The sequence below is a fragment of the Scardinius erythrophthalmus genome (assembly GCF_964197995.2).
Source record: "Scardinius erythrophthalmus genome assembly, chromosome: 11".
Lineage (NCBI taxonomy): Eukaryota > Metazoa > Chordata > Actinopteri > Cypriniformes > Leuciscidae > Scardinius > Scardinius erythrophthalmus.
This window is the reverse complement of record NC_138231.1, coordinates 10559346-10576648: the sequence shown is the minus strand read 5'-3', so window position 1 is coordinate 10576648 and position 17303 is coordinate 10559346. Positions and strand designations below refer to the sequence as shown.

The window sequence follows — 17303 nt, the reverse complement described above, 5'->3', positions numbered from 1 at the left end:
TTTCTTGGGGAACACAATACTTTTGCCACAAACGCAAAAGTTTTGCGAGGGGAAAGTTTCTCGGACAAATGCAAAAGCACTGAAATAGAATTATTATTATATGAAGTTGGAAGAAAAACTATATTTTGATGCTTTTGTTAGCGAAGTGCAAAGTTTATTAGGGAATGCAAAACTTGCAACAGAGCACACAAGTTTTGCGAGTGAACGAACGCAGTTGGCAGTTTTTTGGGAAAATGCAACATTTGCAAGAGAACGCAAAAGTTTTTCGACGGAATGCCAAGTTTCTCGGGCGAATACAAAAGCATTGAAATAGAATTATTATAAGAAGAAGTTGGAAGAAAAACTCTATCTTGATGCTTTTGCCAACAAAGTATTAGCAAAGTTTTGCTAGCGAAGTTAGCAAAGTTTCTTGAGGGAATGCAAAACTTGCAAGAGAGCACAAATGTTTTGCGAGGGAATGCAAATACATTTTTCCTCCCATCACCATGTCCCTTTAGGGGCTCTGTAGGTTCTAACCGTATTAGAAATCACCTTTTATATGTTCATTCAAGTATACGCAAAATATTATCTCTTTATCAACAGCATATCACTTCAAACTTTCCCACCTCGTGAGAATAAGCTATGCACATGGAAAAGGTCTGCGGATCCGTCCTTCTTGACAGCAGACCTGTTTTTAAAGTTGTAGCAGTGACATTGTTACTCATTTTTGGGTTGTGTGAGCCGTTCCTCTCTGATCTTGTTTATTGGGTGCTGTTGACTAAACTACCACATTATAGCTCATTCTGCCTTGTAATTGGTACCAGCTTTCTATCAAAAGCTATTGAACCACACAAGTGCCAGACCACTGAGTAAGTCAAACTCATCCTTAAAGGGATAGTTCGTCCAAATAGGAAAATGTTGTCATCATATACTCACCCTCAAGTTGTTCCAACCCTGTATGAGTATCTTTCTTCTGTTGAACGCAAAAGATATTTTGAAGAATGTTGGTAACCAGACTGTTGACGGCACCCATTGACTTCCATGGTAGGAAAACAAATACTATAGAAGTCAATGGCTACCTTCAACTGTCTGAATACCAACAAACCTTTTACAAAATATCTGTGTTCAACAGAAGAAAGAAACTCATACAGGTTTGGAACAACATAAGTGTGAGTGATGACAAAAAAACTGAACTATCCTTGTATCCTGGATAGTAGGTGAACTATCCCATTAAGGCTGAGGGTTTCTTCTCAGTCACATGAAGATGAAAGGTCACGAGTTTCAATGACATATCAAATGTATCATGTTGAACTGCTCAGACCCTTTATGGGAGAGAAGCGGTCTGCTGCTTTTTGGAAGAACGTGAAGAACATTACATTGTTACAGATTTCAATCATTTCTCAATGTTTGGTAACTAATCAGATGCGTGTGAAATTGTGAGTGAAAACCTTTTTATGGCAGACATAAAACAAGTATTAGTTGTTTGAAAATGGGTTTCTGGTTTTAAGGAAATGCAATGGTCTCCCCTTAAAGGTGCTAAGACATTTTACCCAGATTTTAAAATTCAATTATTCTAGCATTGACATTTTTTATGAGTAAAGAGCACATTAAAGTGACTTTTCTGTAGCACAATGATTATGAACTGAATTAATCTCAATTAAGATATGTTTAATGGTAAGCATTGCCCAAAAAAAGAAAGGTGAAATTAATATTCATGAGATTACAAATGCTTATGTGGAATTTTTGTTTCCATGTCTTAAATGCAGTCTTGTCTGAAAATACAATCAATTTTGATGACTGACAAATAGTTTAATCAAACAAATTTCTTAAAGAATGTTAATGACTTTATCTATTTTGAAGACCTCACGTCAAACTTGTCCTCATGTTTCTGTAATATAGCTTAAATGTAGGCTACAGCCTAAAAAAGGACTTTATAAAATTCAATTGACCCTCAATTGTTTTAAACACATTTTTCCTAAGTCTTACCACAGCTTGCACCATCAATCTTTTTCTGTCATAAATTTGTGTTTCTGAGTCACCTCCATTTCCCCACGAGGAAACATGTAATTTTAGTAATCCTCTGTAGCATGTTTTAATAAAACTATGTTTTTCTGTAAGTCGGATTCACGATTCTCTGTGCTTATTTATGCGGCTCTCTAGAATAGACCTTATTCAGAACAGCGCCATGACAGGTATGAAAGCAAGATTGAGGAATAGACTTACCATATTTTCAAAAATGTTCAGTTTTTGATTGTATTGAAAATAATATCAGGCATAAGAATTAATACTGTAATATAGCAGTGTTCATTTTATTATTTGCATGGCTGTAATGGATTGTTTTGTCCTTAATAATATACAGGTAAGGTTCCAAAATTATTTGAATCTAATATTTCATGTCCATGTATTTTATTGAGTAGCCGTATAATAAACTGGTTTATTTTGTGATGATGAACGGCTGAATGTGCATTATGCCTTAGCATAGAAGTCTGGTTTTGTAAGGTTTTAACCCTAAGGTGTTGTTCGGTCAATTAGGACCGAAAAAAAAAAGTTTTGACATTTTAAAAATCGCTACTTCATCGGAATGGTACAAAACTCTGTGACTTTTGTGGCAGTCTCTATGTGACTACACAAATTGTGGACTTGATTAGAAAATATATATATACATATATATATTTGCACTTGTTTTGTTCGCAGTCAAAAATGACGCCCATAGAAAATGAATGGGAAATATGCAAAAATAGGAAAATAGAGAATTTTGCATATTGCATAAATATTTATTAGTACCATAAAAATCTCTCAAAATACAAAATATTATTGAACAAAAATATATTACATTGATTTGACTTGAAATAAAAAAAAAAGTTTAATTTCAGGTGTTCGGTCACTTTTGACCGCTAACAACACAATTGTGACCCCAAAATGAACAATGCCCAGAGGGTTAAATCTCTCTCTGCACACCCGTCTGAATATTCAGCGGTTTTGGGTGCTCTTTCTCTCTGTTAGCCAAGGAGCTGCTCTTGCAAAAGAGAAGATTTGAGATTAAACCAGGTGATGTAACTTGAGTTGCCCTAAATCTCACAGCCACACACTTACAGAACCCAGCCGGAGTGAAGTCTTTCTGCACAGAGGGAATATGCCTGCATTAATCTTCTTACTAAGACAGCGTCACACACACAGGAATAGAGCCGTGGCGGATTTACCAAAAATCCTTCATTTCTCATCTCTTCTCCCAGGATAAAAGGACTTCTAGAACACCCACCATTGTCTCACTCCTAGAGAAAACAAGCCAAAGAACACTCGGCTGAATCTCAACATCTTATCATCTGGATTTTAATAATGCAGAAATAGTTTTACCTTCGCTTTCAGAATATATTTTTGAGCTGTAATGAAAATTCGATTTGCACAGTCATGCAAGAATTATCTTTGGAATAGACAAAGTTTCTGGAGAGCCAACAGTGTCACTTTGGAAAGATGAGGAAAGTGCTGCTAGCTGCCTCACACAAATCTTATCTTATATTTGGAAGGAAGGAATGATCTTAATGTAACTGAGTTGATTTGATTTTGTAACTCATTTCAAAATCAAACATTTTCAAATTATTCTCATGTACTAGGCTATTGATGCTCACTATAATTAGTGAAATTTCCAGTTTTGGAATAATATATCACAGAAACTGCATAGTTTCTCATCTTGTCAGTCTTAAAGAGTCTTAATAGATATAAAACATGTGGCATCCTATATCTGTAAATAAATATTACACGCTATATGCATGTACTTGTGATGTATTACAAATTCCAAGAACTGGGATCAAGTTTGTTCATGATGCTCTCTGGGTTTTAGTTTTTAATCTGAGAATCAGAGAAACGGGCCAGTCTAAAAGCAAGAGTTTTTGCAAGTCTAATTAGCAGGGTTATAATAGTTAGCTAAACATAAAATAAAAATTAACTGAAATAATACAAAAACTTTATTTTATTTCAGCTAGTTGCCAAAGCATCATTTTCATTTAGTTTAACTTGATGTATACTAAAATAACTAATGTAAACAACTATACAAATAAGAATGTAGAACTATATAGACATTTTAATAGAAAAATATGGCAAAACACAATAAAATAACTTTAAGAATGTATATAAAATTAAAAAGAAAACAGAATATTTGCTTCTATTTTCTCTTCCTGTTGCTCAAAAAGTAGAGCAAAGCGATAAAACAATATATCATATCAAAAAATGAACAGCAATACAACACTACATTAATACTTCAGATTTAAGATAAAATCATTTTTTTATTTTTCCTTTTTTTTAAAAATAATCTTTAATATGATGCAGGTTCCTTGTAAATATTAACATCTTCATGAAATGACTCGCTTAGTATCAAAGCTGCCATAATTCACAATAAAACATCCCTAATTTAATTTGGGTATAGTATGAATGTCCCCATAATTAACTGGAAAAATCAGGTATCTATGCTCACAACTTATAGACAGGTTCCACTTCTTCTTCAAGATTGTTACAGACAGTCTTAAAGGAATAAAATTAAAAATTTAAATTCTGTCATCATTTACTTACCCTCAAGTTGTTTCAAACTTGTATGAATTTCTTTCGCTGAACACAAAAGAAGATATTTAAAAAAATGTCGGTAACCAGACAGTTGAGAAACAAATACCATGGAAGTTAATGGGGCCCATCAACTGTTTGGCGCTTATTTTGTGTTCAACAGAATATAGACATTCATACACGTTTGAAACAACTTGAGGGTGAGTAAATGATGACAGAATTAAAAATTTTAAGTGAACTATTCCTTTAAGAGAATCTGTGAATCATTTCTTTGCTGGTGTTAAAAAAAAATGGTACTGTGAGTTTGTTAAAACAATTGATCTTAAAGGCTGTAGGATCATCGCAAACACTTTTCGTTCTGTCAGCCATCAGCTCAAGAGTGTAGACGGAAGCGTGTCAAAAGCGGCAGGTGGTCAGAGGAGTTATGCTGGTTGGGAAGGCCATTAACCTCAAGGAGTTCATCTTTCCCCACCAGGGCTAACCTGCCCAGCAGCTGCAGACCCTTCTCTGGTGGCACACTGCATTCTGGGTAAGTGAGGGGAAAAAAAACAACACTATGGTTACCAGCAGCAGCAGAAATTTTGCTGTTGAATGTACTGCACTGCAGCAAACTGCAGCATCACGGGTCACATGACCACAGGAGTGGTGATGTAACATTTACATTGATAGTCTAGTGGCATCAGCTTCTACTTTGATGATATACATATTCATGTGGCGACAGCAAACGCAATAGCTGTGGTAATAAATCATCTGAATTAAATGTTACATTAAACAACAACTATTGAGTATTTCCTAGAAAAGATAATAGTGATGTAATGGTCAAACCTGCTTGAGCCATCTCATCCCCCAGAGCTGCGGAGTAGAAGATGTAATCGACAGTGATGGCTGTACGTGAGTGACATGTGGTGATCTCAGACTGACCGCTCTCTTTAAGATAGTGGGAGTACGCTGAGGTCAGCTTTAAACCGTGCTCTATGCTGGGCTCGGTGAAACTACAAAACAGATCACAAGAGAGAAGAACGATTACTGTTAAACACTTTTAAGTTCGACACGCTGAGAAAAGACATCGCAGGAGCAGTCAAATTTGCTGGAACACAAAAAGAGCTACAGAAACTAGGGGCAAGGGTTTATGTGAGTGAATCAAGCAAGGCACTGTAGAGATATATTGGGATTTATATTTACCAATCCAGTTCTGTTTGCTCCAAATCCTTCAAATCAGAATCTGTGAAAATAATTCAAACTAAATGTTAGCAGCTGCACATTTAAAGCTATTCCAGAATGCATTATAGATTGAACTGCCTCTGTTTAAATCAATATTACTGTTTACCATGTATAGTAAGACTAAATGTAAAAGTTGCTTTCAGAGTGCATACAGTGGGCCCAAAAATTATTTGGACACCTAGGTTAAATAAAGTATGTGTGTATATATATATGTATATATGTGTGTGTGTGTGTGTGTGTGTGTATATATATATATATATATATATATATATATATATATACACACACACACACACACACACACACACACATATATATATATATATATATATATATATGTGTGTATATATATATGTATATATATGTATGTTTGGATGTATTTGGACACTAGATTAAAACAGGTGAAGTAACATCAGTTGCCCTAAATTACAGAATACATACATTAAAATCTTTTTTCTACGACACCAGCTAGTTAAAATTCACTGCAAAAATGACTAAAATGGAAATGTTCGTTTTTTGAGAAAAGGTCTAGCATAATTTATTTTCACATGCCACTTTGTTTGATATTTTTAATCTAATCTTATAACAATCATACATTTGTATTTATGACATAACTGTTTGGGGGTTACTGTATTTGCTGTAACTGTTAATAACAGAGCAGCAAAAAAATGTCAAATCATACACTACCGTTCAAAAGTATGGGGTCAGTACGTTTTATTTTACGTTTTATAAATAAATTATTACTCTTATGCAGCAAGGATGCATTAAATTGATCAAACGTGCCAGTTAAGCCATTTACATTGTTATAAAATATTTCTATTCCAAATAAATGCTGTTCTTTTTTAATAGAAAACACAGTAATAATAATTCTAAATATTACTGTTTTTACAGTGGTCATTAGAAATAACATTTAAAATACACTGTGGAACATAATGCTTGTTGTTACAGTTTTCAAATATTCTTGGAAATTATTAATATCTGTTTGCATCATATTATATGTAATAAGGGCTGAAAGGTGACCTGTTGTTTGGCTTTCGTACTGGCACTGCTGAGAGATGCCCAGACTTCTGGGCCAAATTGGCACAGTCAGAATACGCTGCCCTCTTGGGTTCTCCTCCTGTCCTGACACCTGCAAAATCAAGTCAGAAAATTTAAGAGATGCCAAAACTGTGGCTGCATCCAAAATCGCAAACTTCCCTACCATATAGTAGGCAAAAAACAGTGTGTGACAAAAGAAACACGTCCAAATTTACAGAACTCATAAATGAGTAGACAAAAAGTACCCTGATAACCTACTACTTCTGGCGAGATTCTGAAGTGTACATGCGATGGATTATGAATGGAGATGAAGCGACGTAACTGGTAGGTCACATGATAATGACATCATGGCGAATGTAGTATGCCCAGATAATATTCATACACACACTCATACTATTTAGAATGTACTTTTTAGTGGTTGTGAAGTAATTACTTATTCAAATTAAGTACCTACTCAAGAGAGTATGCGATTTCAGACGCAGCCATAATCTGAAAAAATAAAAAGCAAGGAAGTGCCCCAAGATTCTCTACCTTCCCAATGGTTATGCCATCATAGTGCAGTCTGCTGTCCTTAATAAAGCGATACAGGGGAGACCAGGGAATGGAGTTAAAATCCCCACAGAGCAGCACAGGACAAACACTGCTGTCAGGTAACTGGGCCACCCGGCTTATCTCTGCCAGCAGCATAGCCAGCTGGGCCAGTTTAATGTCCCCACGCCTAGGGTTGTACAGTAAATGTGTGTTGGCCACACAGATGTCGGTGAGAGAGCTATGGGGGTCAATGGGCCGCAGAAGAACAATCAGGCCCACGTTATCACGGTCCAGGAGAGGGATGCCACGCCGGAAATACTCCACAGGATGACAGGAGACCAAAGAGAAGCGCTCACGTTTGAAGACCACAGCACAGCCGTCAGGCTTAAGTCCCGTTCTCCGTTTGTATTCACAATGGTAGCCTGTTTTAAGGGCAGAGAATTGCTGCATTAAAAATTAAGTCCTATTCCTCACTATTTATTGAATAAAGTATGGTTAAAAAAGGTTAAAAGTGTAAAATTAACATTTTTACACAAGATTTGGAATCCCAGATTTTCAATGTGAAACCCTCTACTTACATGCTACCAATCAAAAGTTTGGGGCCAGTAAGATTTTTTTTAAAAAGAAGAAATTAATGCTTTTATTCAACAAGGATGCATTAAATTGAATATGTGACATAAAACATTTACAATGTTACAAAAAAAACTTTTTCAAATAAATGCTGTTCTATTTAACCTTCTGTTCATCAAAGAATCCTGATCCTGATCAAAATCCACAAAACATATATTAAGCACCACTACCATTTTGTTGATAATGAGAAATGTTTCTTGAGTCGATTTTTATATTAAGCTTTGCCATCACAGGAAAGAGATAAAGGAAGTAAAGCAAGTACCTAAAGATTCTAGCGAGGGTTTGATTTGTTGTTTATAGTGGTCCTCTTGCACCTCCTGCAGGCACATTATCTATAGAGAAAAAAAGTTATTGCAGATATCTTAAAGAAAATCATCCATTCTTGTCCACTGAATAAAAACAAAGCATCGTTAGGCATCTAACACTCACTTAGTTAGTCTTTTTAATAACTCTGCTAAATATAATCCTTAACAAATCTTAAAATCTATGTATCTCATACTGCACATTATAGCACCTAATTTTCTCCTGCATTTAAAGTAATTGAGTTTTTAGTGTTTTGAATTTATTTAGAGAGAAAATAGTCTAGAATTTTAACACCTGACACCGTTATCAGTTATAACATGAACGGCTTATTGATATTAGCCGGAATTTTAATATCTGTGTATCCCTACCATTACATAAAAATAACATGTATAAAGTTTGTACACTCTAAAGTTAGAAATTTGCTGGCAAAGAGTTCAAGCCAGTCAGACAGTTCTGAATGGCATTTTAGTAGTGATGTGTGACTGGTATCAACGTACGGTATTAAACAATTTAATCCAGCAATTTTACCTAAATAAGTTTTACGCGGAAATGAGAAATATTCGAACAAATGATTCTTTCAAGAAAGGGCCCTTCACTTACATCAGCACTGTGTTGTTCCAGCTCTTTGATGATGTTTGAAAACCTATGGCGCCAATCCAGAACGGGAGGATTACAGTGCCTGTAAAGGTACGTGTTATCACAGAGCAGGTCTTGCGAGAGGATATTGTAGGACATCACAGAAAAATCAAATGGCCGTTTTTGTTTCCCCCCTTCCGCAGATGCAGCATTACAAAGTTGAGAAAGATCCTCCCAGTGTCTCTTCAACTCTGTGAAGGAAAAAGATTATGGATTTGTCTTTTTATGCACAACAACATACCAATACATCAATATGAATTAAAATGAGCATCCAAATCATTCACCTGGTGTGGCTTCAGTCCTCTCTGGACTCGAAGGAAATTTCCCAGGAGGCACTGGAATGCCGGTTACATTGCGTAGCCATTCAGGACTTCCTTTTGGACTCCTGCTGCCATTTGGAGGTATACGTTCGGGTGAGCGTTGAGATCTTTCCCCTGCCGGCCTTCCATCCGCACTCTTCCTCCTCTTAGGAGGTGGCTCCCGTTCAGAGTGGTCCATCAGAAATGCAGAAAGGTGAAGGCCTCGTCTGGGTTGAGTTTGTGGCAATATTTCAGATCGCCTCCAGGAACTCCAGTTGTACGGATCCGGAGGTCTCGGGGGCCTGTTGGAGATGTGTCTGACAGTGCTGAAGGAGGAAGAGGGATGCTGCCGGTGAGGTGGTTGTGTCCACCATAAATGACTAGGCTGATACCAGTGTCTCCAGTGGTTGTAAACGATCTGAGCTGGTGGAAAGCCCACTGTGCTCAGGTACCGGCCAAACATGGGATGACTGCGAGAGGAAAGAAAACCTCATTTATTACACCACAGAGCAAACTTTTAGAAATATTTACCATGGTTTTACTATGAAACAATTACACTAACTGAAGTTACTTTGCCTGAAATATTGTAGAATCATTATATAGACTTTTTACTAACATTTTAGTTTTTTACTACAGCAGTTATGGTTTGTATTGTAAATGTGTTTATGCTACTATTTTTTCTAATAACATTGTTAGAAACTAAGCATGAATATCAAGAGTCACTCATGCTTTTACCTGTGGTTACAATAGTTATATAAAAAATTCCACAGTTAAACTATGCAATTGCAATCAATACATGAGCATAATGAACTGTATGTACAAATAAATTAAAATGACCTAATTTACGACATGATATACATTTCATACATACATTTATTTATCGAAACTTCCCATGATATATTTAATAATTTCATTACATACTTATTTTTATTTAGTCTGTTCAAATCCTCAATAATTATGTTGATATATTAAAATGTTAAAATAGATAATAGTATCATGCCGTTTTGCTTTTGATAGTCATCGAAATAGTCAAAACTCACAATCCATATATGAACTTACTTCGGAGGTATTCCTGGTCTGACATAATTAGAATTAGTGTGTCGAGGCATGTAACGTCCTCTTATCGCAAAACGACTCTTTTTAGCAACATGACTGAAACCCGAAAACTATTGTGAAAAGACGTCTAGCTGTTGTAACATGCTAACACAACAAAACAGACTAGATGGCGTTTGAATATGACGTCACCAGCCATGTCCGAATCTCGTGAATGAATCGTTCTTTTGAGTCGGATCTTTTCTATGAATTACCATCAGCCGAGAACCAGAACCGACAAGTGAATTAACCGATGCTTGAATGGAGTGCACCGATGATTTGAGTGACGGCGCGAAAAGTAAGTAAATAAAGCAGTTTGTAGAGCCATCAGGACATAGAAATAATAATAGTGCTATTAAATTATATTTACCAATATTAACTTTGTCACGTGGAGTTAGACATGCTTATTCTTGCCTCTCATTTTTTTTAGCTCTGCTTAGTTCCAGTAGTAGTTTACAATGTATTACATTTGACAATAGACAAACTATTATCAGCCAGCTGGCTGATGATGACACCACTTACATACTAAGAAATTGCAATTAATAAAGACCAACAAACAAGATGTAGGCTAGATAAACTAAATACCCAGATAGCAAAAATCATCTGGCCCAGATCTAGCCCAGTCCTTCGTAAGTTCTGTGCCAGATCTGCTCAACGGACTTGGGTCGGTGTCTTTTGGCACCACGGGCCAACACCGCCACGGATCCGTTTTTACTCATCCGGACCAGGACTGGGCCAGCTCCGGGCCAGATGCGGATTCATTTATGGTGATTTGGCCATTATTTTGTACACACACACACACACACACACACACACACACACACACACACACACACACACACACACACACACACACACACACACACACACACACACACACACACACACAGACAGTGTCATTTTGGTCAGATTTGTTAATGTGATACAATCTTATTTTGTAAGTGAATAAGTTACTGTTTTAAGTAAAACTTAAACAGTTTTTTTTAAAGAGGTTTTCTTTGGATTGTTTGACTACTCAAAAAAGAGAATATGTTAATATAACATAATTAATTTGTGTTTCCTACTAGCCATATATTTTAAGTCCATAAACAAAACTTTACTGGCTCTAAACCTCTTTTTTTCTCTATTCAAAGATGATCTAGACAAGTAGCCTATTTGGAAAGTATCCAAATCTCTGCTAATCAGAAAGCAGTGAAAACTATCTCTATATTCATCCTTTTTGTCCTCTTAATGTATAAATGTATTACATTGTTGTTGTTTATTTTATTTTATTTTTTAACCTGGCAACACATCTGTATCTGTGTATCTTTTTTTTTTTTTTATGTTTATCTGTATTGCTTTGATGTTTTGGAATGTAAAAAAAAAAAAAAAAGATCGAAAGAATCGATTCGCGGAAAGGATTCAGACTCGAACTAGTCATGACGGAAAGCATTATGTGACAAAACACAAGAACGGTCGGTCCTCCACAAGCAAATTTGTTAGTTACAGTAAATGTAGACATCTGATTGTTTTTGAGCAGACTGACAATAACCCTGGACATGGAACTGCCGTTAAATCAAGGCTCGATCGTTAGAATAGGCCTATTCATTAAGATTTGCGCCGCATATAAGTAAACATCCACTGTAGCAGTGGAAATAGCGTTTCACTTACCGGTGCATTTTACAGATAAAACTATGCAGCAATGTCGATAAACACACCGCGGAACTCTCGATCCATCCAGATATTAAATGATTGTTGTCGGTGTCCCAGTGGAATGCTCAGCTTGTCGTCTCATGTCTTCCTGTCTGTCTTCTCTTGTCTCCCTGTCTGTCTTCTCTGAACGCATGGTTTCGTGCTGATGTTACAAAACATCTCGAACGTTTGGCCTTTTCTAAATATTTATTTATTTATGCCAGTAATTTGCGACTCATGTTAAATTATAATATATGTTATCCTATCAAGACAAAATATTTGTAGGCTACCTATTATTAGGAGGTCCAAAAGAATTCATCTGAGTTCAATAGGTTTATATAAATGTATTGTGTGAACAAATGTTGTAACCACTAGACGTCACTCTTGTATTGTAGATCCCGGGTCAAACTCCATTCACTCCACTAGGCTGCTCAATAAACAAATTGCCTTTTCAGAATTGAAATGGTTAACTTTGGTTATTCTTAAGCCAGGGTAAACAGAATCCTCGGTTATCATGTTTCATATTTCACACTGTTCGTACATTTGATTGTCAAGTTAACCCTGGGATTATTAACCAAAGACACGCACCCTGTTTAATAACTTAATTAATGTGTAAATGTTGCCATATATCTGCTCTAGTGTAAGTTTCCTGAAACATACAGCAAACATAATAGTATGTATTTATTACTCCAATTATAAATTAAAGTCATCATGAAATAATAATTTGTGGAATATTGAATTATTTATTATAAATGATTTATCCATGCACATCTTTTTTTTTTTTTTTATTAAAGGAATGTGCCCTTGTGATCTTGACCCTCTACAATTTACCAACAGATTTGGGAGGGGAACCGACGATGCCATTGTAGTGCTTTTAAATCTGTATACACACCTTTTGAGGGATGTAAAACACATGCTTGCGTTTTATTTGTAGACTTTTCATCAGCATTCAATACAATCCACCCACAAATTTGAGCAAACAGACTTAGAGACAACTTCCAGCTAAACTCAACACTAATTTAATGGATTTTGAGAGTATTAAAGTCCTTTATTGAAATTATTCTCTCCTACTGAATTGTATGCTGGTATGGACATTCAAAAATCACCCATAGGAACAAATTGGGGAAAATTGTTAAAACCTGTGGAAAAATCATTGGTAAACAACATAGACCTGTACCAACTATATCTGACCAGATTGGCACAGAAGGCAGGCAAGGTTTACATGGATACAACCCATCCACTTTCAGTGGAGTTCAAGCCGCTCCCTTCTGGTCGTAGATATAGATAGCCTAAGGTAGAACCAACCGAGCAAAAAACTCATTCATTCCCATGGCAATAACCCAATCAAATAAGGTGTGGGGAGGGGTTGACAGGAGAATACATGTGAAGTAATGTGAAATAGCTTTATTTATTTATTTATTTATTTATGACATTGTGCATGTGGATAAGATTTGTGTTGTGGATTATGTGTCAATATGCCTGTATTGTGCAACAAATTGCCTCTTGGGACATTAAAGTTTTCTAAGTCTAAAGGTGATGACACACAGGGCAACTTTTTGAGCAATGTTGCTGGGCAATCTTGCCGAGCGATTGTTGCTTGGGCACTTTCCCATTGAAAATATATCTGGATCATTTAGATTGGTCGTGGGCCCTGTGTCTCATCTGGTTGCCCGTTGACGGCAACATTGCCCAGCAATATTGCTCAAAAAGTTGCCCTGTGTAATGTGTATCCATCACCTTTAGACTAAGCGTGAGAGTTTTTGCAACTGTACAATGCATATGATTATTTAATAAGTTAAACAACTTGGGCGGTTTATTATTGGTTGTCTGATTCAAAACAACTCTTTGTAGGATTTTAGAAGTATAGAAGGTCTCTGGAGCAGGTCTTTAAAACCCAGGGTTATCAGAATCAGAAAGAGCTTTATTGCTAAGTGTGCTTGTACACACATAACATATAAGAATAGAACATTTAAAAAAGTATAAAGACACAAATAGGTTTAGCCAGAATAAATATTTACAGATAATGAACATATTTACAGTATTGTGAATAATAATATGAATAAATAGGATATTGCACAACAAAGTTGCATTGAACTGTTCAAGAGAGAAATAGCCGTTAAGAAGAAACTGTTACTGCGTGCCTCTGAGGCGCCATCCGGATGGCAACAGTTCAAGGTTGTGGCCGGGATGAGTGGAGTCTGTGATGATTTTACCTGCCCCTTTCCTCACTCTGGAAGAGCACAGGTCCTGGAGGCTGGGAAGGGGGGCGCCAATAGTCCTCTCCGCACTCCAGACAGTCCGTTGTAGTCTCCTGATGTCTGATTTGGTGCGTGAACCAAACCAGACAGCTATGTTAGATAAACACAGGACAGACTCAATGATAGAACTCTATCAGCAGCTCCTTTGGCAGGTTGAAGGAAGTACAACTGGGCCTGGGCCATTTTCATTGTGGAGTCCCACTATGATTGTCCCACTTCAGTGAGATGGCAGTGCCCAGAAACCTGAATGACTCCACTGCTTCCACAGTGCTGTTCATGATGGTGAGTGGAGGGAGTGCTGGGGTGTTCCTCTTCCTCTTGAAGTCCACTATCTCCACTGTTGTGTGTTGAGCTTGTTATTATGACTGCCCCAGACAGCCAGTTATTCGACCTCTTGTCTGTACGCAGACTCGTCACCCTCCTGGATGAGGCAGATGACTGCAAAAAGAGCTGAACACAAAGATGAATCAAACCCGTATACCTACGGATTAACTTGTGTTCCATATTTACGATATTGCTGGCTTTCAGAATTTTCCAAAAACAATGCAGTCACGGTCCCACAAATCCAGACCTTTTTGTTACCTTTAATAAGGCTGCTGATCAACACTCTCCAGCCATCTGCCAGGCGGCATGACCTTACCCACCGACACACTCCATTAGCTCATATTGCTCTGTGCATTTGCTGCATAAATACCAGTTTTATGAGAACATTTCTTTAAAATCATTTGGAGAGGCTGTCAAACCGACATTAAATAAACAAATAAGTACACTGAAATGTCTTCATTGACTAAATATAAATTGGTTGGGTGGTAGGTGTAATTTGGCATAAAAAACGTGTTGACACAGCAAGAGATGTTAGAAGAGGAGGTGTTGTGCTGTAATTGGAGGTAATACTGGGAGAAAGACTATAGAGACAGACAAACTGCAACATTTTGTTAAAATGAGCTGATTTTTTTCTTATTGCGATGTCTCAGAAAGGATTGATTATTTTTAGTTCTGCTTTAACATTTTCATGCAAACCCCTCCAATTATTATTATCATGCAAAAACCCAGGGATGAAAAATTAACAGCTTCTTTTATAACACTTGTCAGCCTCAGCAGTTTTGAGGTTCACCTTGGTCCTTCTGACCACACACATACATCAAATATTAACATCTGCAGATAACCGTGAGGCAGAAGGCTCAAGAAGTGCCACGGTAAATGGGTCAAAGTAGACGGAGATCTTGCATAAATTTAGTCTGATGTGTGAAATGCATTTTCAATTCTTACCTTCCCCAAGGACAGTATGTGGAAAAGGTCACTGAGCAATGATTCTCAATAAAGATATGCTCTTTTTTTAGAGCACCAACAGTGCACTGCAAAACTGGAATGAAACATCCAATATTTTGCAATATTTTAAAAACTCATTAAACTAGTCGGCTAATTTTTCCACCAATAAACACCTAAAGACACATATTTTGATTAACACAGCTACTGTACTTAATAGCGATCACTCATCATTCTCCTCTTCAATGTTCAGTGCCTTCATTACAGTTATGATGAAATAAATTTCAGCCTGTCATGTGTGTAACGTAACAGAACACCGTTTGAACCTGCCTTTCTGTCGTTGTGTGGTCTTGAAGGTTTATTACGATTTAGTCTTTACGCAAAACATCAGGTGGCAGGCGTAGATGCAGATTAGTAGCTTAGCGAGCAAAGGCCATTGCCATCTCACTCTTTAATAGGATCAAGCTGGAGTGTAAAATGTGACTTGAATTAAAGTATAATTACCTTACAGCAAAGACAAGCCACCAGCGGCTCAGATGTATTGATTTAATAGTAATCGAGTGTGACTCCATGTTCAGCTGGTTGGAAATCGAGCCACTGTTTAATCTGTTGTTTTATACCATCTTTCCAAAAGGACCGATCCTCAATCATGTTCGCATTTTCCCACATGTAAATATTATAATAGGAATAGAAAATGGATTTTTGGCTCTTGTTATGCTACAGGGTTCTAGACAAGACATTTTTTAATAAGGAAAATACACCTAATATAAATACATACTACCATTCAAAAGTTTTAGGTGAGTAAGAATTTTTTATTATTATTATTATTTTTTATAATACTTTTATTCAGCCAGGATTCATTAAATTGAATTAAACAGGGTTTGTACAAGGTGCTTAAAGTGCTTGAAGTACTTGAATTTGACTTTTTGACATTTAAGTCCTGGAAAACAGCCATATTTATGAAGAGGTACTTAAAAAGTGCTTTACTTACTTAAAATACAATATATTTTTTCGAAAAAACTAAAAAATACAAGATTTTCACTCAAAATTAACACTGCAGCCTGTCTGATAATACGAAGTACTGCAACATTATAATATGAAATATTATTTATTGAAAATAATAGCCATTATAAACTTTTTATTTAATATATATTGTTAAATATGTTGTAAGTTGTATTTTGGATACCTTATATGTGACCCTGGATCACAAAACCAGTCTTATGTCACACAGGTATATTTGTGGCAATAGCCAACAAAACATTGTATGGGTCAAAATGATAGATTTTTCTTTTATGCCAAAAATCATTAGAATATTAAGTAAAGATCATGTTCCATGAAGATATTTAGTAAATTTCCCTCCTTAAATATATAAAACATTTATTTTTGTAAATGGATGCAGCACTATCGCCAATAGAAATGGACAACTTTAAAGGCGATTTTCTCAATGTTTCGATTTTTCTGTACCCTCAGATTCCAGATTTTCAAATAGTTATATCTTGGCCAAATATTGTCCTATCCTAACAAACGATACATCAATGGAAAGGTTATGTATTCAGCTTTCAGGTGGTGTATAAATCTCAATTTAAAAAAAAATACCTATAAGACTGGTTTTGTGGTCACATATCGGTAATTTGAGTTTTAAAAATCTTTAAAAAATACTAAAGATAGTGTTTGATAAGTGAGATCTCGGATTGTAGTCCTTGAAAACCAAAAAAGTAGTGCTTGAAAAGTCCTTGAAAGTCCTGGAATTTATTTTTACAGTATCTGTACGAACCCTGATTAAAATACATTAAATACACCTATGAGGTGGATGGATTATCTCGGCAAA

The 17303-nt window shown here is 36.1% G+C and overlaps 1 protein-coding gene across 3 annotated transcripts; it reads right to left on the bottom strand.

Annotated features, from left to right (window-relative positions):
- Positions 1 to 2737: 2737 nt before the first annotated feature.
- On the bottom strand, positions 2738 to 12097 carry angel2 (angel homolog 2). Of its 3 annotated transcripts, none has more exons than XM_081378499.1 (9): positions 11931 to 12097; positions 9174 to 9658; positions 8854 to 9080; positions 8213 to 8282; positions 7321 to 7742; positions 6772 to 6880; positions 5713 to 5752; positions 5356 to 5522; positions 2738 to 5055 (listed from the first exon to the last, which is right to left on the bottom strand). In XM_081378499.1, exons 1-9 carry the CDS (start codon positions 11936 to 11938, stop codon positions 4904 to 4906), a joined length of 1680 nt encoding a protein of 559 aa, XP_081234625.1. In that variant the 5' UTR covers positions 11939 to 12097; the 3' UTR covers positions 2738 to 4903. The 3 variants fall into 3 exon arrangements, with proteins under 3 accessions (XP_081234625.1, XP_081234623.1, XP_081234624.1); XM_081378497.1 differs by lacking the exon at positions 11931 to 12097 and adding an exon at positions 10248 to 10457 and having other exon boundaries at positions 3298 to 5055; XM_081378498.1 differs by lacking the exon at positions 11931 to 12097 and adding an exon at positions 10229 to 10434 and having other exon boundaries at positions 3298 to 5055.
- Between the last annotated feature and the right edge of the window lie 5206 nt (positions 12098 to 17303).